Source organism: Poecile atricapillus, chromosome 4 (genome assembly GCF_030490865.1).
Source record: "Poecile atricapillus isolate bPoeAtr1 chromosome 4, bPoeAtr1.hap1, whole genome shotgun sequence".
Taxonomy (NCBI): Eukaryota; Metazoa; Chordata; class Aves; order Passeriformes; family Paridae; genus Poecile; species Poecile atricapillus.
The window spans coordinates 40,220,469-40,235,698 of NC_081252.1; the positions used below are offsets into that span (position 1 = coordinate 40,220,469).

The 15,230-nt window shown below is 40.3% G+C and overlaps 1 protein-coding gene across 3 annotated transcripts in view; it reads left to right on the forward strand.

The window, feature by feature from the left end:
- The window catches only part of GALNT7 (polypeptide N-acetylgalactosaminyltransferase 7), a 71,375-nt gene that overhangs the window by 18,712 nt on the left and 37,433 nt on the right, over positions 1-15,230 (forward strand). For all 3 annotated transcript variants that reach the window (XM_058837453.1, XM_058837452.1, XM_058837451.1), the window contains exon 2: positions 12,933-13,387. In XM_058837453.1, the coding sequence (XP_058693436.1) occupies positions 12,933-13,387 (455 nt within the window). The remainder of the gene's footprint in view (positions 1-12,932; positions 13,388-15,230) is intronic.

The following is a 15,230-nucleotide window of genomic DNA, read 5'->3' on the forward strand; positions in this document are numbered from 1 at the left end:
CAATGCAGTTTTTTGCTTTAGCTGGCTGTTTCATTGAAGCTTTCAAAATGGTAGGGTTGAGCAAATTCTAAAAAGCAATTTTAAAAAAAGACAGGAATAGACTGTGGTAAAGCTTGAGAATGGTGACTTGAATATTTCAAGGTAAATGAAAATCTAATCATGCAGTTTTCTCCGTAATAGCAAGAAATATGAAATGACGTATCTGTCTTTAAAAATTGAGGCAGACAAGATACAGCACAGAAAACTGCATCCCTTGATCAAGCGTGGTGATGGATTTATTGTATTGTAAATGTCATTTACTTGCTGAGTTATATAAAAGAAATGCACAGTTTTTAAATATCCATCTGTCCCAGATGATTGAGAGACAAGAATGAAGTTCCTCTGCAGGCCTGAACCAGTTCAGTGTTGATAGCTGATGCCTGGAGTGCCAGAAAAGCTGCCCTCAGCCACTGAGAATATGACGGTTGATGATAGTTTTTGTTTCTTTCTGAGGCTTTTTCTGAAAAATAATAGAAGCTGGATTTTATCTATAGTAAAGTTAAGGATTATATATCATAATTGTTTTAATTCAAAGTGAATGCTTGTGTTGTGGTTTAAGCCCAGCCAGCAGACAAGCCCCATGCAGCCACTCGCCCACTCCCCCACCAGTGGGGTCAGGGGGAGAATTGGATCAGTAAAAGTGAGAAACTCACAGGCTGAGATAAAGACTGCTTAATACAGAAAGCAAAAGCCAAGCACACAAGCAAAGCAAAAAGGACTGAATTCACTGCTTCTCATGGACACGCAGGTGTTCAGCCATCTCCAGGAGAGCAGGGCCCCATCAGATGAAACAGTGACTTGGGAAGATGAACAACATCACTCCAAATGTATCCTCTCTTTATCCCTCTTCCCCACTTTACATACTGAGCATGATGGCACATGGTCTGGGGGTCAGTTGGGGTCACCAGTCCTAGCTGTGTCTCCTCCCAACCCCCCCATGCACCCCCAGTCTCCCCTCCCAGCCTGGCAGAACAGAAACCAGAAAAGGCCTTGGCTCTGTGCAAGCCCTGCTCAGCAATAACAAAAACATCCCCACATTATCAACCCTGTGCTCAGCACAAATCCAAATCACAGCCCCATGCCAGCCACTGTGATGAAAATTAACTCTACCCCAGCCAAAACCAGCACAGCTTGTTTTTACCTGCTTCTCTCTACAGCTTAAAACTGAATTACTTAAATTTTGATTGTTTCAGTCCAAAAGAAACAGTTTTATCTATTTCTTTCTTCAATTTATAGGAAACATTCCTAAAACGGGCTTGGTCTTGGTAAAATTAAAAGCCTTGTGCCTTCCTAGTTCACTGTGTAATAGTGTTACACAGGAAATAGAGAACAATTTTTTCCTCTTTGGAAGGAAATGAAGCTGGACAGAGGACATCTTAGAAGTTCTTAAAAATTCCTGATGTCCATATGAATAAACATGAGTTCTATTTTTAAAATCTCATTGAAACATATGCATGAAATGAAGGATATTCCTAGAGTGAAGCAGAACGTGGAAGGAACAATGACTTAACTAGAAAGGTCACAAGCTTCATTTAATGCTGAAATGTTGAGAACAAATCTTGTATTGAAGCTCTTGAGTGATGTTGTGTTTTAAGCCTTTTCACCTTGGAGGGCACAGCTTTCCAGCAAAAAAGGATGAAGGAGGTTTTTGGGATGGGAAGGAGATGTTAGTTATTGCTGAACTATTTAGAGCTGTGGAATATAGTTCTTAGCAATTGTAGCAAAGCACTGAGCTTAAGTGTGGTATCAGCTGCCGGGCACAGAAGACAAAGGTGGTGCAGCTGAAGATCACAGAGTGATCGCAGAGTGAAGTGAGAAATTACCAGAGAAAAGTCCAAGTGACAGAGGTGTTAGTGTTCTGGATTGTGGCAATATTGCAATATTTCGTTCTCATGTCTGCTTTCTCCCCTTTTCTTCCATTTGGTTGCAAAAAGTAATTGTTTGCCAAGCACTTGACAGTGTATATATGTGGCAGCAGTAGAATAATACTGTAGAAGGAGTTATGCTACATGGATCAGCATATACTACATTGCTAAGACATCAATGCAACACTATTTTCAGGTATTCAGGCTATTTTTCCTCTTAATTTTTATTAATCATTAAAGTTGCATATCTACATTACTAAGAAAATGCCCTCTTCTGCTAGCCTCTCATTACAGTGCAAAGACAGTAAAAAAATTCAATGCATTTTTTAATGAGGAGGGTAAGAATTACTCCATGAGTCATGAAGACCTAAAATCCAGAGGCTCTTTTGCATCTTGCAGTCAGCTCAGCGTAGAGATGATGTCTCATGCAATTGTCCATTTTGTTCTTAATATTCCTAATTTTTCCAGTTAATTGTTCATAAAATCCCACTAAAAAAGAAAAGCTGGGGACAGTTGTCTAATTATGGTATGCTTTGCTTTTTTTTTTCTTGCACCATGGGCCAGAAAGGTGTTAGTTATTCAAAGTATTGTAAAGCAGTTTGCTATAGCTCACATATGCTTCTGATTAAATACTATTTTGAAAATCTGATTGTATTCCTCCAAGCCACATAGCCCTGTGCAAATGTGGTACTCCTATCACTTGGAGGAGGGAGACAGGATAAAAACATTGTGCATTTTGTGCCGCCATTTCTGCAGTCCATTTTTCAGAAGAGATTTCGTGATATTTATCTTAAGCCTGGAAGAAAGAGTTGGAAAAATTTCTGGCCCTCACTTTCTGCCCTTCTCAAATAGGATAAGTATTGTCATCATCTTCATCAAAACATTGATGGAAAACTGGAAATTTGAGTGAAACTGAAAGGAGAACAGAAGGAGGTGGCATTTGATATTGATTAGAAGCCACCAGAATTCTGAGTATTTGGAGATTTCCCCATAGCCTTCTGCTTAAACATTGTTCTGGAGTTGGCTGTGTCTCTAGGAGCCATTTTCATGCAATTTTATTTCAGAAATGCATTGTTCATCTGCTGCTTTACTCCTCCTGTGATACCTACAGTAGCTGGCACACCAGCTTCAGGAGCAAGTCATCTTGCTGATCCTCTTGTGCAGCAAGCCACCCTACAGGCTGAGAAGTTGAAAAATAATTATCATTGCATTTTTTACGTGAAAAAAATGTTTAACTTTCTAGGCAATAAGTGTTGGCCTTTTTGTGCACAGATGCAACTTGTCATCTCCTAAGACTTGATGTGGAGAGTGGCTTCAGAAGGAGAAAAGGAGAACTGAAGTTGATTGGGTCCTTAGTGTCCCTGCTCTCAAGACTAGACAAGAAACTAGACTTTATCTTGGAGACACAGGTCAGAGTCTGATGGGCTTTGCTCACCTGGGACAGATTTTCTCCCTGGTGCTGCAGTAGAAGAACTGTACCCCAGGGCTTGCTGCTCTGCTTCTCTTTGGCTTCTTCATGGGGCTTGGCTGTTATTATAACAGCATTCTGAACAATTGAAATACAATAAAATGTCAAATGGCTGGAATTAGCATTAAATTAGTCAACTTGCATACAAATTAGTTTGTTTCTTTTAAATTTGTGTCGAGTCTCATCTATGCTATAGTAACCCATATGGTGTACTTGAGGGTAAATATAGCAAACAGGTGCTTGTTTGTTGGCTTGGGGCTCTGAGTCACTGCCGTCTCTGTTTAAGAATGAATTCATGTGGGTGGTAGAAGTTCATAGTTGAAATACCATGCTAAATACATGCTAATGACAATGTAGGCTGCAGTATGTAGAAATGCATCTATCTGTTGGGCAGAGAAGGAAGGTTATGGATGTTTGAAAAGCTGTTGGTGGCAGACTGTTCTACAGTCACTGGGTCAGCTGGTGGTTTATTAGACCAGTGTTAAGTGCTTGACCTAAACTGACTTATCTTGTGTGACGTACAGTATTTGTCTTTCCTCAATTTGTGTTGAGAAGAGAGCCAGGATCAGTGCAGGCAGGTCTCTTGTGGTCTCTGCTTCCTTGGGGACCAGACAAATTGCACTTGGATGCAACCAAGAAAACCATTTAATTAGCAAGGAGCAAAAACACACCTGAAAAGATGTAGTGTGGAGGAAGGTACTTGCTTTTATACTTCTTTATGTTCTGTACTACTTGATCAAGGCTATATTGGATGGGACTTTGAACAACCTGGTCTAGTAGAAGGTGCAGGGGGGTTGGAACTGAGAGATCTTTAAAGTTCCTTCCAGCCCAAGCCATTCTCTGTTTCTATGATTACTTCAGCTTTCTTCTGCTGAAAATGTTGGTCAGTCTAGTTGTTATAAACTTGTGATAAGTTCTTGCTATTGTGAGTTTAAAGTTTTTCTGTCATCTTTAGTGTGCTGTCTATAAGAAGAGGATTTAAGAGGCTTTGGATCATACTTCTTATCAAGGGTCAGCTAACAATTTTTCTGTTATTCTGCACCAAGCAGATGCAGATACAGTTTTGTGTTGTTTTTATTGCACAGGTTACTATTGCCAACATGTTTTAATTTCTAGAGCATGGGAGAGACTAAAATACATCCCCTTAGGTAATGCAGCAGCTTGGCTTACGATTCACTTTAAGAATATTTCTGTTACTTGGAAGTGATTGTAATCTTAATGATAAGAGACTATTTTACTTGCTTCAAAACTAGCCTTAAGTTGCAAAATCAAGGACAGATGTCTTTGATATCAATTTATTCAGGTATTTATCTGAGACTTTCTATTTTAGGTCTCATTAATTACTATCCAGATTACATTTTACTCTCCATAGCCACAAGGAGAGGTACATTGAGAGGTACAAAGAGAGTAGGTTTAGATCAGATATTAGGAAAAACTTTTCTGTGAAGGTGGTGAGACACTGGAACAGGTTGTCCAAGGAAGTTGGACACCCCATCCCTGGAGGTATTCAAGGCCAGGTTGGATGCAGTTCCAGGCAACCTGGTCTAGTGGAAAGTGCCCTGCCCATGGCACTAGGTGGTCTTCAAGGTCCTGTTTCAACCCAAACCATTCTATAAGTCTATGATTGCTTATGGTTAACTCTGTCAAGTTCTTGGGCATAAGTGGGGGCTTTGGGTGAAATACATCTCTGTCAAGGCTTCTTTAACACACTCTGACTGTTGAACTACAGATGGCACCAGGGGTAGTGTGACAGGACCAGGAATGGCAGGATGGGATGTGTAAAAGCTGAGTAAGGGTTGGATCTCAAGCAATGAGGAAGGAGATTGGTAGGTTTAAGGGCTGGTTCAATATTCCCCAAGCAAAGAGTGCTAATGAAAATGAGGACATTCAGACTGCTATTTTTTGCAGTAATTTGTTCTGAAGCACTCAGTGTCTTTATTTTTACTTGCTTTCAGTCAGGCAGAGTCTAATTGTGAAACTGCTTGTCACACAGGAATTTGAGGAGTACCACACCTCTCCTTAGGAGGCATCATGTAAAATAGGTAAGGTACAGGCCACGTTCCAACTGTCATTTTTTTGTACTCTTAAATGTCCCTGAAGGTGAGAGAGTGAAGTTTGTAAGTTTTGAGTAACCAGTGGCATCCCTTGTAAGAGACTGAATCTGGCACAAAGCACTCTGGCCAGTCTTTGGGTAGTCTCTGCTTTCAGTGAAGGTATCTGAACTTCCCAAAGTAAAGGAACTTGCTCAGTCTGGACCAGAAGCTTATGAGTGTGACAACTGCATTTGTAGAAAATCCAGACTCCAGGAGAGACATATCCAGCAGTGAGTGCTGGGAGAGCAGTGTTGTTGGAAGAGGGAGTGAGGAACAAGGACAGGGGGTAAAGCAGTGCAAGCTAAATGTGGCAGGATTGCATTACTTTGCCTGAGTTTTGAATGATACTTACACAGCAAGGCCAAAGAGGATGACAGAAGTATCGTTAGCTCCCCTTGCAAGTGAAAGATAATATCACAGCAGAACAATTTCATTTAAATTGGATGCTTAGATGGGTATTGTACTGACATCCACACTTGGATGCGTCTTTACACAAGGTATTCTGCAAGTAAACAGGTGAAACTTGGGATTGATTATGTTCCCTTCCGTTAGGCAAATAACCAGGGAATCAGGGTATTTAAACTGAAAATAAGGAAGAACACTTATCTGAGGCCTTCCATAGCTTAATACCATTTTCTTTACCTTGTGAAATGTTGGCTGCAGACCATGGCAGTATGCAGCATTAGTCTGAAGTCACAGTCCTACATGAATGCTTCTGCCATGACATAGCAGATGGTAACCAAGAAGACACGAAGAGCTAGTTGGTCTTTTTACCCAAGGAAATCTTGAAGCAACCATTCAGAAAATGAAATAAAGTTGATGAACTAAGTGTTGTCTCCCTCAGTGTCTTTCTTGAACTCACAGGTTCAAACACCTGCAGAGATGACCTCAGATGTTAGTGAATACTGTTCATTTTTAGACTCATTACTAGATAACAAGAGGTTGTTTTTTATCCATTAATTGCAATCAGTGATACAAAGGCTCATGTAGATTAATGCAAGTCACTCAGAACTTGAATGCTAAATTCTGTCAAACTCCTTCATTATAGCAGAACATTGAGCTGTTACCAAATTCACATCTCTACAAACAGTTCCTCTCCTTTACTATGTGCCCTTCTTATATTTGGATGTGCTACTTTTCCACAAGCAATGCTCTTCTATCTCAGAAATGTCAGCTATCAAATAGAATAAAATTGTTGATCTTACTCCCCACTAAATTGTTTCACCTTGGATAGCACAGGTAATTCAGGGTCTCAAAAGTACTGCTACTTTATTATTCTCTCAGTGGGCTGAACCAATATTAATGGCTGTGCTGATATCTACTGAAAACTCAGAAACTTCTGTACCGTAGAAGAATATGTACTAGTGATTGTCCAGTTCTGCCTTATCACACAGGACATGTGAGGAGTGAGTGGGAAAGGGATTTCACTCAATGCTGATGAGTAGCAGTTTTATTACGGGCATCTATTCCTGCCAAAACTCTTTCCTCTCAAAGAGCTACTTGGGATCTAAAAGAAAAACAACAAGTAGGATAAAGAATGGTGAAGGGCAATGAGTAGTGTATCACATGCCAATCAGCTTGATAGATGCTGTGAAATCTAGAAAACAGGTGAAGAAGGAAGTTGCCTTTTTTTTCTCTTTAAATTCAGTTTCTAAAGAAGAAGAAATAAAAAAACAACCCACAACGTTTTATTTGCCATTCCTCAGATATCCCTCAGGTGGGAGTACAAAACACATCAGTATAAAAGCACTGTTGAACACTCATTTCTCCAAAGCTGCCTGTGGACCTTGAACCTCATTTACACTTCAGTGTTACATATTTTTTAGTGAGTAGAACATTTATATATATATACATATACACGCACATGTAAATATGCATATAGTGTAATGCTTGTTTGTTTATATCATCAAAATTATTTTAATAATTTGGACTTTGTGATTCATAAGTGGCTTCTGGCCAAGTTTCATACTGAAGACTCCAAAAAATAACAGATATGGTTGTTGTCTTGTAGAATTAGATTACTTGATCTTTGGAGAGGCCATCACAGCAATGTGTTTGTGGTACAAACTCTAGTTGTGGTAGTTCTGCGTATCAAAGTTTATTCCAGGATGGTAGATATGAATTGGTCTTGTTTAAGTTTGTTCTTTTTCCCCTAGGATATTTAAGAGGGCAGAAATCTACTATGGAGAGGTAGTACTTACTGCATAATGGGCTTTTGTATTGCCAGTATATGCCCAAATTGAGGGCAACTGTGAACATAAGAATATAACTTACAGATGTATATTTTCCTGAAACTGCTGGTGAAAAACACCATCAACAGCATGGTTTCTCACTTGAGTTGCACAGAGCATGCAATGGAGAGATTTAGCAATCTGTTGGTTTTACAAACATGCATTTTTAAACGTAAAAATTTTCTCTTAGTGTCAAATTGTATTTATCTCTGTGTTTCTGCAGTTTTCATAAATGGTCTGCTCTAATTTTCCACAAGTTTTAGAAGTCACTGTAGGAACTACTGAGCATGTAAGTATGTATTCCATCACCTTTGGAGTGCCTCTGAAATACACTGAGAGGAGTCATAGCAGGATAGAGGCTGTTTTGCCCAGGCACAGTGACAGCAAATGGCCCTTTCAAGCCAGATGGCTTGAATGTCATCTCTGCTGAAAGCTCATCTCTGATGAAAGAAACAACCCATGGTCCAACTTCAGCCTTAATTTGAGTCAACAGAGATGTCTTGTGACAAAATTATTTGATGGAAAGTTTAGCAAAATATGATGTAGGAGCAGTGCTGCATGTGGAGCTTAAAACAGACTTTTTTGTACAAGAAGTTGTAGTGATTGAAAAGGCTTTATTTTTTTTTTTAAGTGATAGCAGAAGTGCCGTAGATCTCTATCCTTGTTTGAGAAGCTGGGTGTTTTTCCATTTGTCTGTGCTTTTGGTCTGCAGCTGGTCCTGCATGTAGGTATAATTTCTAATTGCTCAGATGGAGGCTACCATGGCTGGAGTGGGAGGTGTGAAGTCTTATGGGATGGAACCCTTTGAGAGTCAAACAGCTCTGTTGAGGGAATCATTGCTTATTTTATTTATTCTGAAGTTCTCAAATGAAAATTCTGAAGCAAACCCACTTTTATAACATCAATTTTTTTTCAGACATTATTTCATAGAGAGTTTTAGGGAGTTGCCAGTCTTGAACTAGTTACTGAAGAAAAGCAGATTATGCAACTTTCACATTGGCAGTTTTATTGCCAGCTACAGCTACAGCCCTCCTACCAGATGACTGATCTTGCAGCCTTATTAAGACCTCTCACAGTCTTTCCTTTTATTTTGTGTAATTTATAAGCATGTTTTCAAAGGGAAATAGTTATGTTTTCTATACCTTCAACTGCATTCCTGTCTTCTGCAATAAGGCACCTAATTTGTGAAGTAAAATGACAATGTATAACCCCCGTTTTTTATTTACAAGTCAGGTAGTGACTGTATTTATATCACATCACTGTTTTGGAAACACCCATTGCAGTTACTCATACATATTTCCCTAAAGAGTAAAAGAAAAATTAAAAGTAAAAGAAAAATTAAAAGTAAAGGAGCATGCACCAAGCTGGATCTAGAAAGCTCATAGGAAATCCTAGGTCCAACCCTATGGGAAAAAATAATGATCTGTGGAAAAAGCTTTTTTCTGTAGTATGTGTCCTTTTTATAAAGATGTTATGAGATATTGTTGGTTTTGTTATTTGTCTTCAGATGTTAGAAAATTCGCAGTTTTTGCTTCTCTCCCCTCATTTTTGGACAGCCTAGAAGTGCTGTATTCAGATGCATGTTGTGCTCACTTCTTCTGAGCCCTCCCTTCACTTTGCTGTTACTAGCTCTTTCAAAGCTGTTAAATTAACTTTCAGACCATCTTGTTTTGCCACTTTAGAAAGGTTGTTGTGGTCTATTTTTTTTTATACACATGCCTTCCAGTTTAGCTGTTGTTGTATGACTACTTTTACTTCAGCCAAACTTGAAATCAGTGAGGAACAGTGATTAAAAATTCTTTCAGATTTTTGATATGTCATTATTTTTTTGTTTTTCTTTTAAAAGAGGGTGTGGGTCATTATTCATAAAAGAGAGAAGAGGCCCTAGAAGTTCCTAAGGCACTGTGGTTTATATGACTGAAGTAGTTCTTTGACTGTGATTTGATTTTGCTTTTTTTCCAGAGAATATTTGGAAAATCCTTGTCTCGTTTATCTGTGGAGAAACGACCATGCACTTAAACACTGCTAGTTCCTCTTCTGTTTTTTTTTTTTTTTTTTTAATGTCCATAAAATGCTGAGATTAAGTTAATTTTCCTCATAGCATCCCATGTGATTGCTGTGTTTCAGATTTGTGTCCAGGGGTAGGGAGGAAGGAGTGAGCAGCTGCGTCATGCTGAGCTGCTTGCAGGGGTTAACCCACAACAAATGCTTTCTATCTTATTTGTCCTCTGTGCATAGAATACTGGAGGAATGAGGTCAATGAGTGTGTCTGTGTGTTTGTGTATCATTTCCTTGTTTTATGACATTTTTTTCCAGGCCAGCAAATATGAAATATATTTAGTGCGTAGAAGGGAGCTACTGATAAATGCATTATAAAGCAAATTGTGCATAACAGTTATAATGAGGCTAAATGTAATTAAGGATAAGTCATAGTTCTGACGGCAGCAAAATAAACAAATTTCTTTCAGAAGTGTGATGCTTCAATCAAAGAATTGGCAAAGTGGAAGCTCGTAACTGTTTTATAGGTAATGGAAGTGGAATTAAACGTTATTTAATTCCACACAAACCAAGGGAGTAAATTCCTGTCTGATTGAGACTGATGCTCCAGGGTGGTAACTGAGAATGGCACTGTGTAAACCTGGCTACTTTCTATGCTGCCTTCCCTTTGGACTCTTCCAGCATCTACAGCTATTTAATTCAAATTTTCAGAAGGTTTTTCACAGCCCTTTTACAGTCCCCCGATGGACCTGTCATCCATCACAGTAAACAGTGGGTTTCCATTGGGTTTATCCAAGACTTTCATGATTTTTTTGAACTTCAGTTGTATACCCCTCAGCCATCACATCTCCAGACTGCAGGGTTTTGGAGATGAAAGATGAATGGCCTTTCTGGTCTTTCATCTCAAAATATCTTTCTACCTTCTTGATTTTGGTTATCCTACTCTGCACTTTCTCTGACTCCTTTTGAGATGTGGAGACTAGAACTAAATATTACTGAATACATGTATCAGTATTTTATGCATCAGATTTTATGTAGTCAAAATTATGCTTTCTTTAAGCATCCTTCCCGATGATGCTGACTGGCTTGTTGGCTTTTATAGCTGCCTCCGCACTCAGAGCAGGAATTGGATGTGAGCTGGGAGCTCAGCAGTGTTCTGACAGTCTAGTGGCAAAGCCTTCCTTTTGCTTACTAGCGTAAGTGTGAGATCATGCTCTCTTCAAAAGTCCTCTCAGGGCTTTATTTAGATCCATGACAGCCTTCAGCTTTCTTGCAAAATATCCCTTTTCACATGCCCTTAAACTTCCCTTTTCTAGCACTGACTTTTGAGCTCCTGAAAAAATGATGATGGAAGAACAGAATAATGTAACACTTCTGCATGTTGTATGCCCTCCCTGTTTAAACTATAACAAACAGGAACTCAGAAAGTTTCTTGAATAAACTCCTTATTTTGAACTGGAGGCAGTCTGACTCCCATTGTTATCATGTTAACCTAGAAGTATTATATACTGCATTCTTCTTAATTTCTGAAGGTTTTTTTACGTGGAATGATGTGAAGAAAATAGTGTGATATGGTAGGAAGTATTATGTGGTTTATTTGAACATGGACATGAGTCAGCATTGTACCCTTGTTGCAGTAAAAGCAGAGTGCATAATGGGTGGATACCTTAAAAAGAGCTTAGCTGTCTGGAACTCTGTGTGGTTCCTCCTCCCACGCTGCCCCAACACAGGAGAGATGTTCACAGATGCAGAGGACCTAGCAAAGACCTGCTAGGGAGGCTGGGTTTGGCTGGAAAAAAGACTGATGGGGAATCTAAGTGCATCTTTTCACCCTAAAAAAGTGAAGTTGCAGAGCAAATGGAAATAAAGTCTTCTGAGGGGTGCAGAGTGAAAGGACAAGATGCAGTGTGAGAAACTTCTACTGAGGTATGAGGGAAAAAAACCTTCACTGAGTCAGACAACTGGAACGGGTTGTCCTGAGAAGCTGGACAAAGGGATGTGACTGGACAAGCCTCTGAGAAACCCCATGTCACTGTGAACCTGCCTTCAGCAGGTTTGAATGGGTGACATCCTTTTGATCTCAGAATTGTGTTTGACTCTGAGACATTGCTAAAATGAGTGTTGTTTCCTGCAGATTTCTGAATGATCTAACATTTGTCCTGCTTACAAATAAACATTTTTAGCAGGAAATCTGAACCTTCAGCAGCATCTCCCTGTAATACTCTTGGACAGTAGTACTGGAAAAAGTTGTGATTGTGTGTTTTGGAGTGCTTTCATGGGTGGTGCTGTTGTATTCTGGAGACTTCACACTCAGACACTTCAAAGCCTTTCTGGCTTGTGTCTTCCAAAATCACCCACCCTTGTTCTAACCCCACCAACCTCACTGATCACTGAAAATGCTGAACAGCTTTCAAAATGCCAGCCTTTTTTCCCAGTGAGAACTTCAAATCTCTTGATGTGGAGAGAGGCAGGAGTGCAGTAAAATTGTTTTAAACAAGGATGCAGGAGATGCCAGTGCCTGTGGAAGTTCTCTTCAGCCCCAGCACTGCCTCCCCAGGCAGGTCTGCCTGTGTCCATGCAGCTGTTCTCATTTCTGCCTGCTGTCCCCAATGCCATCATCGTCACCTCCCAGCTGTAAATAAGCTGTTGCAGCAGAGGGAGGTGTTTGGTGGGAGCGAGCTGGGGGGACGGGGTGTGTGTGGAGGGCAGGGATTATATGTGGCTCACAGCTGCCACAGATGAGTGTGCCACATTTCTCATAGTTACAGCACTCTTTCCTAGCTGAGGCTGTTTCTAGCAGCCACTGAGACCCTGCAAAGCTCTGAGCCATAGAAACCTCAAAAACACCCCCTGTCTGACAGTGGGACCAAGGATTCCATACTGTGGCACTCTTTGCCTCCCTGTCATCTTCTCCTTCATGGAACACATCAGTTTGAGCTACAGCTCAACCTACATTCAGGCAAACATGTCCTATGAGTGTTTGGTGTTCGGGAATGCTTTGGGCATTCAGTCATTTGAAGGAGCAACTCACCAAGGTAAGTGTGGACAACAGCTGGTCATGTTCTCCAGTAGTCAGTAGCTTCAGTAAAAAGTGTTCATTGAGCCCCTCAGCAGAGACTTCTCCGTGCTTGCTCGACACGTATTTAGTACCAACTCTTAGTGCATTAAGCTACTGGTTGTAAATCGATATAGGATCATCAATTGATATGGTCTGCTGTTTCTCTGTGTGTGTATATAGGATGACAAAGAAGCCAACAGACCCCTGCCAAACAAAGGAGACCATGGACTAGGAAATGAGAAGTTCAAACCTGTGGTACCTTGGCCTCATGTTGAAGGTGTGGAAGTGGACTTGGAATCCATTCGAAGGAAAAATAAGGCCAAAAATGAACTAAATCATCATGGTGTTGATAACAAGCAGCAAAACATCATCCAGAGGCAGTATCTCACATTTAAACCTCAGACATTTGTGTACCCAGATCCTGTGTTACGACCTGGAGTCCTTGGTAATTTTGAACCCAAAGAGCCCGAGCCTCATGGAGTTGTTGGTGGCCCTGGAGAGGAAGCGAAGCCATATGTTTTAGGACCAGATTACAAAGAATCCGTTCAAGCCAGCATTAAAGAGTTTGGGTTTAATATGGTGGCAAGTGATATGATCTCACTAGATCGGAGCGTTAATGACTTGCGTCAAGAAGAGTAAGCAAACCTTTTGTGTTCTTTTGGTTCTGTTTATATGGGAATTCAGCTATTTGCTTTCCATATATCTGAATTGATGCTTAAAATATTATTTATTGCGCCACTTTAGGCTTCCTGTACTGAAGGCATGAGTGCTGTACTATACCACATTTCCATATATCCTTCTTAATGCTGTTGCAATGATTCCTTCCATGAATACTTAAGCTGTAGCAATTGATCTCTGAAGTCATCTGTTTCTGTGTCTAATTGCATGTATTTGCATGTTCCATGACTAGCCATAGTCTTCATTGTCATATCTTTTCTTAATCCATAACTTTTTAAGATTTGTCTTCACAAAGGAAGAATTATCTTTATTAGACATCCCTATGCTAGTTAGTTTACTCAGTTTTGATTTACTCTGATGCCTTTAAAATGGAGCATAAGTAGAGATCAGAAGCAAATACTGTTCTCTTTAAATAACACTGCCTAATTACCTGCAGTAACAGAAGTATGGATCTGCCATAGTGATGGTTGGAATAGTCTTCCAACAGTTTCTTACAGCATTTGCCCCAAAGAGGAAAGCAATCTTAGAAAAAACATTTATTTGTGTGCCGAAAGGGTGTCTAATTTGTTGTGGGAAAATTCTGGAATTACTCAAGAATTACTAACAGGTTTACACAGTCTATTCTGACTTTTGATATATGTTGAAGCCAATTTTGCTCTCAGGTTAATCTGCATTTGATACAATTTTCTTTGTTAAGTATCTGCTAGGGACAAGTTTCTGAGCAAAGTGATTTAACGGTATGGTATTTTTTAGTCTGTATTTTGGTTGGGGTTTTGTGGGCAGTGTATGAAGTTAGATATGATGGTAAGTACTTTGCAGTTTTCTCTTCCCCCTCATCCCCAGCAATGAAGCTATGCTGATCCCTGGACTGGGTTCCAGTCTGGGCTGTATGTTTGCAGCTGTGGTAAATAATCTGTTGGTGGTTCATTGACTGGTTACTGGGGCTCTGCTCTGGGCTTTTATGGTGAGTGTAGTTTTTCATTTTGCAAGGTAGGAGAGAACTGGCCGGCTGTGGGTCTGACTCATACCCATGCATGTGCAGCTGCTTGGATTTGCTATGTGCTGTGCACTCACTGAAAGCAAATGAAGCACACGGAGTGCAGCATTTCACTTCCTTCGTGCTGTGTTCCTCAGCTGACTTACTAAAGGTTTCCACTTGCTGGCAGTCAGAGCAGAAGACCATGCCTGTCTGCTGCTGGTGGCAAGGAAGTGCCAGCTGTCCTGGGGGTTCACTTTGTTTTTCTTCCTGTGCTGTGCTCAGGAGTTGGTCCTTCTTACTAAAGAGATTTTTCTGAAAGGGAAGAAATGTTCTGGGTAACCTGTGTAGGTGAGTTTTTTCTTTTTAGGGGGTTATTCCCTAGACACTGCTGCTTCTGCTGCAGCATTTCTTCACTCCTTACAGACAGCAAAGCAGAGGTGGCAGTGTGTCACGTGCAGGTGGGACTGGGATGCCTCTGCCCAGGTGAGTTGCTGTATCTTTGGCAGCAGAACTCAAGTACTCCCACCCCTTCATGTTTGATCAAGGTGAAGGGCATCAGAGAGCATACGGTATCTCTCAAATAGTGCCACACCGGTAGCTTCCTGAAGTGTTTTAGGTGTAATCTCTGAATTTGTCTTCTGTTCAGAACGACATTAATAAGTAGATATCCCCAAAAATTATTAACTACTATGAGGAAGGCGAGGGAGAGCCGTGAAAAGATGAATTTTAGAAACTGTTTCCTTCAAGCACAGCTGTAGGTAAGCCTAAGGTCAAAGCCAGCAGCTCAAATGAGTTAGGTTTTAGTATTTAATGATTTAACG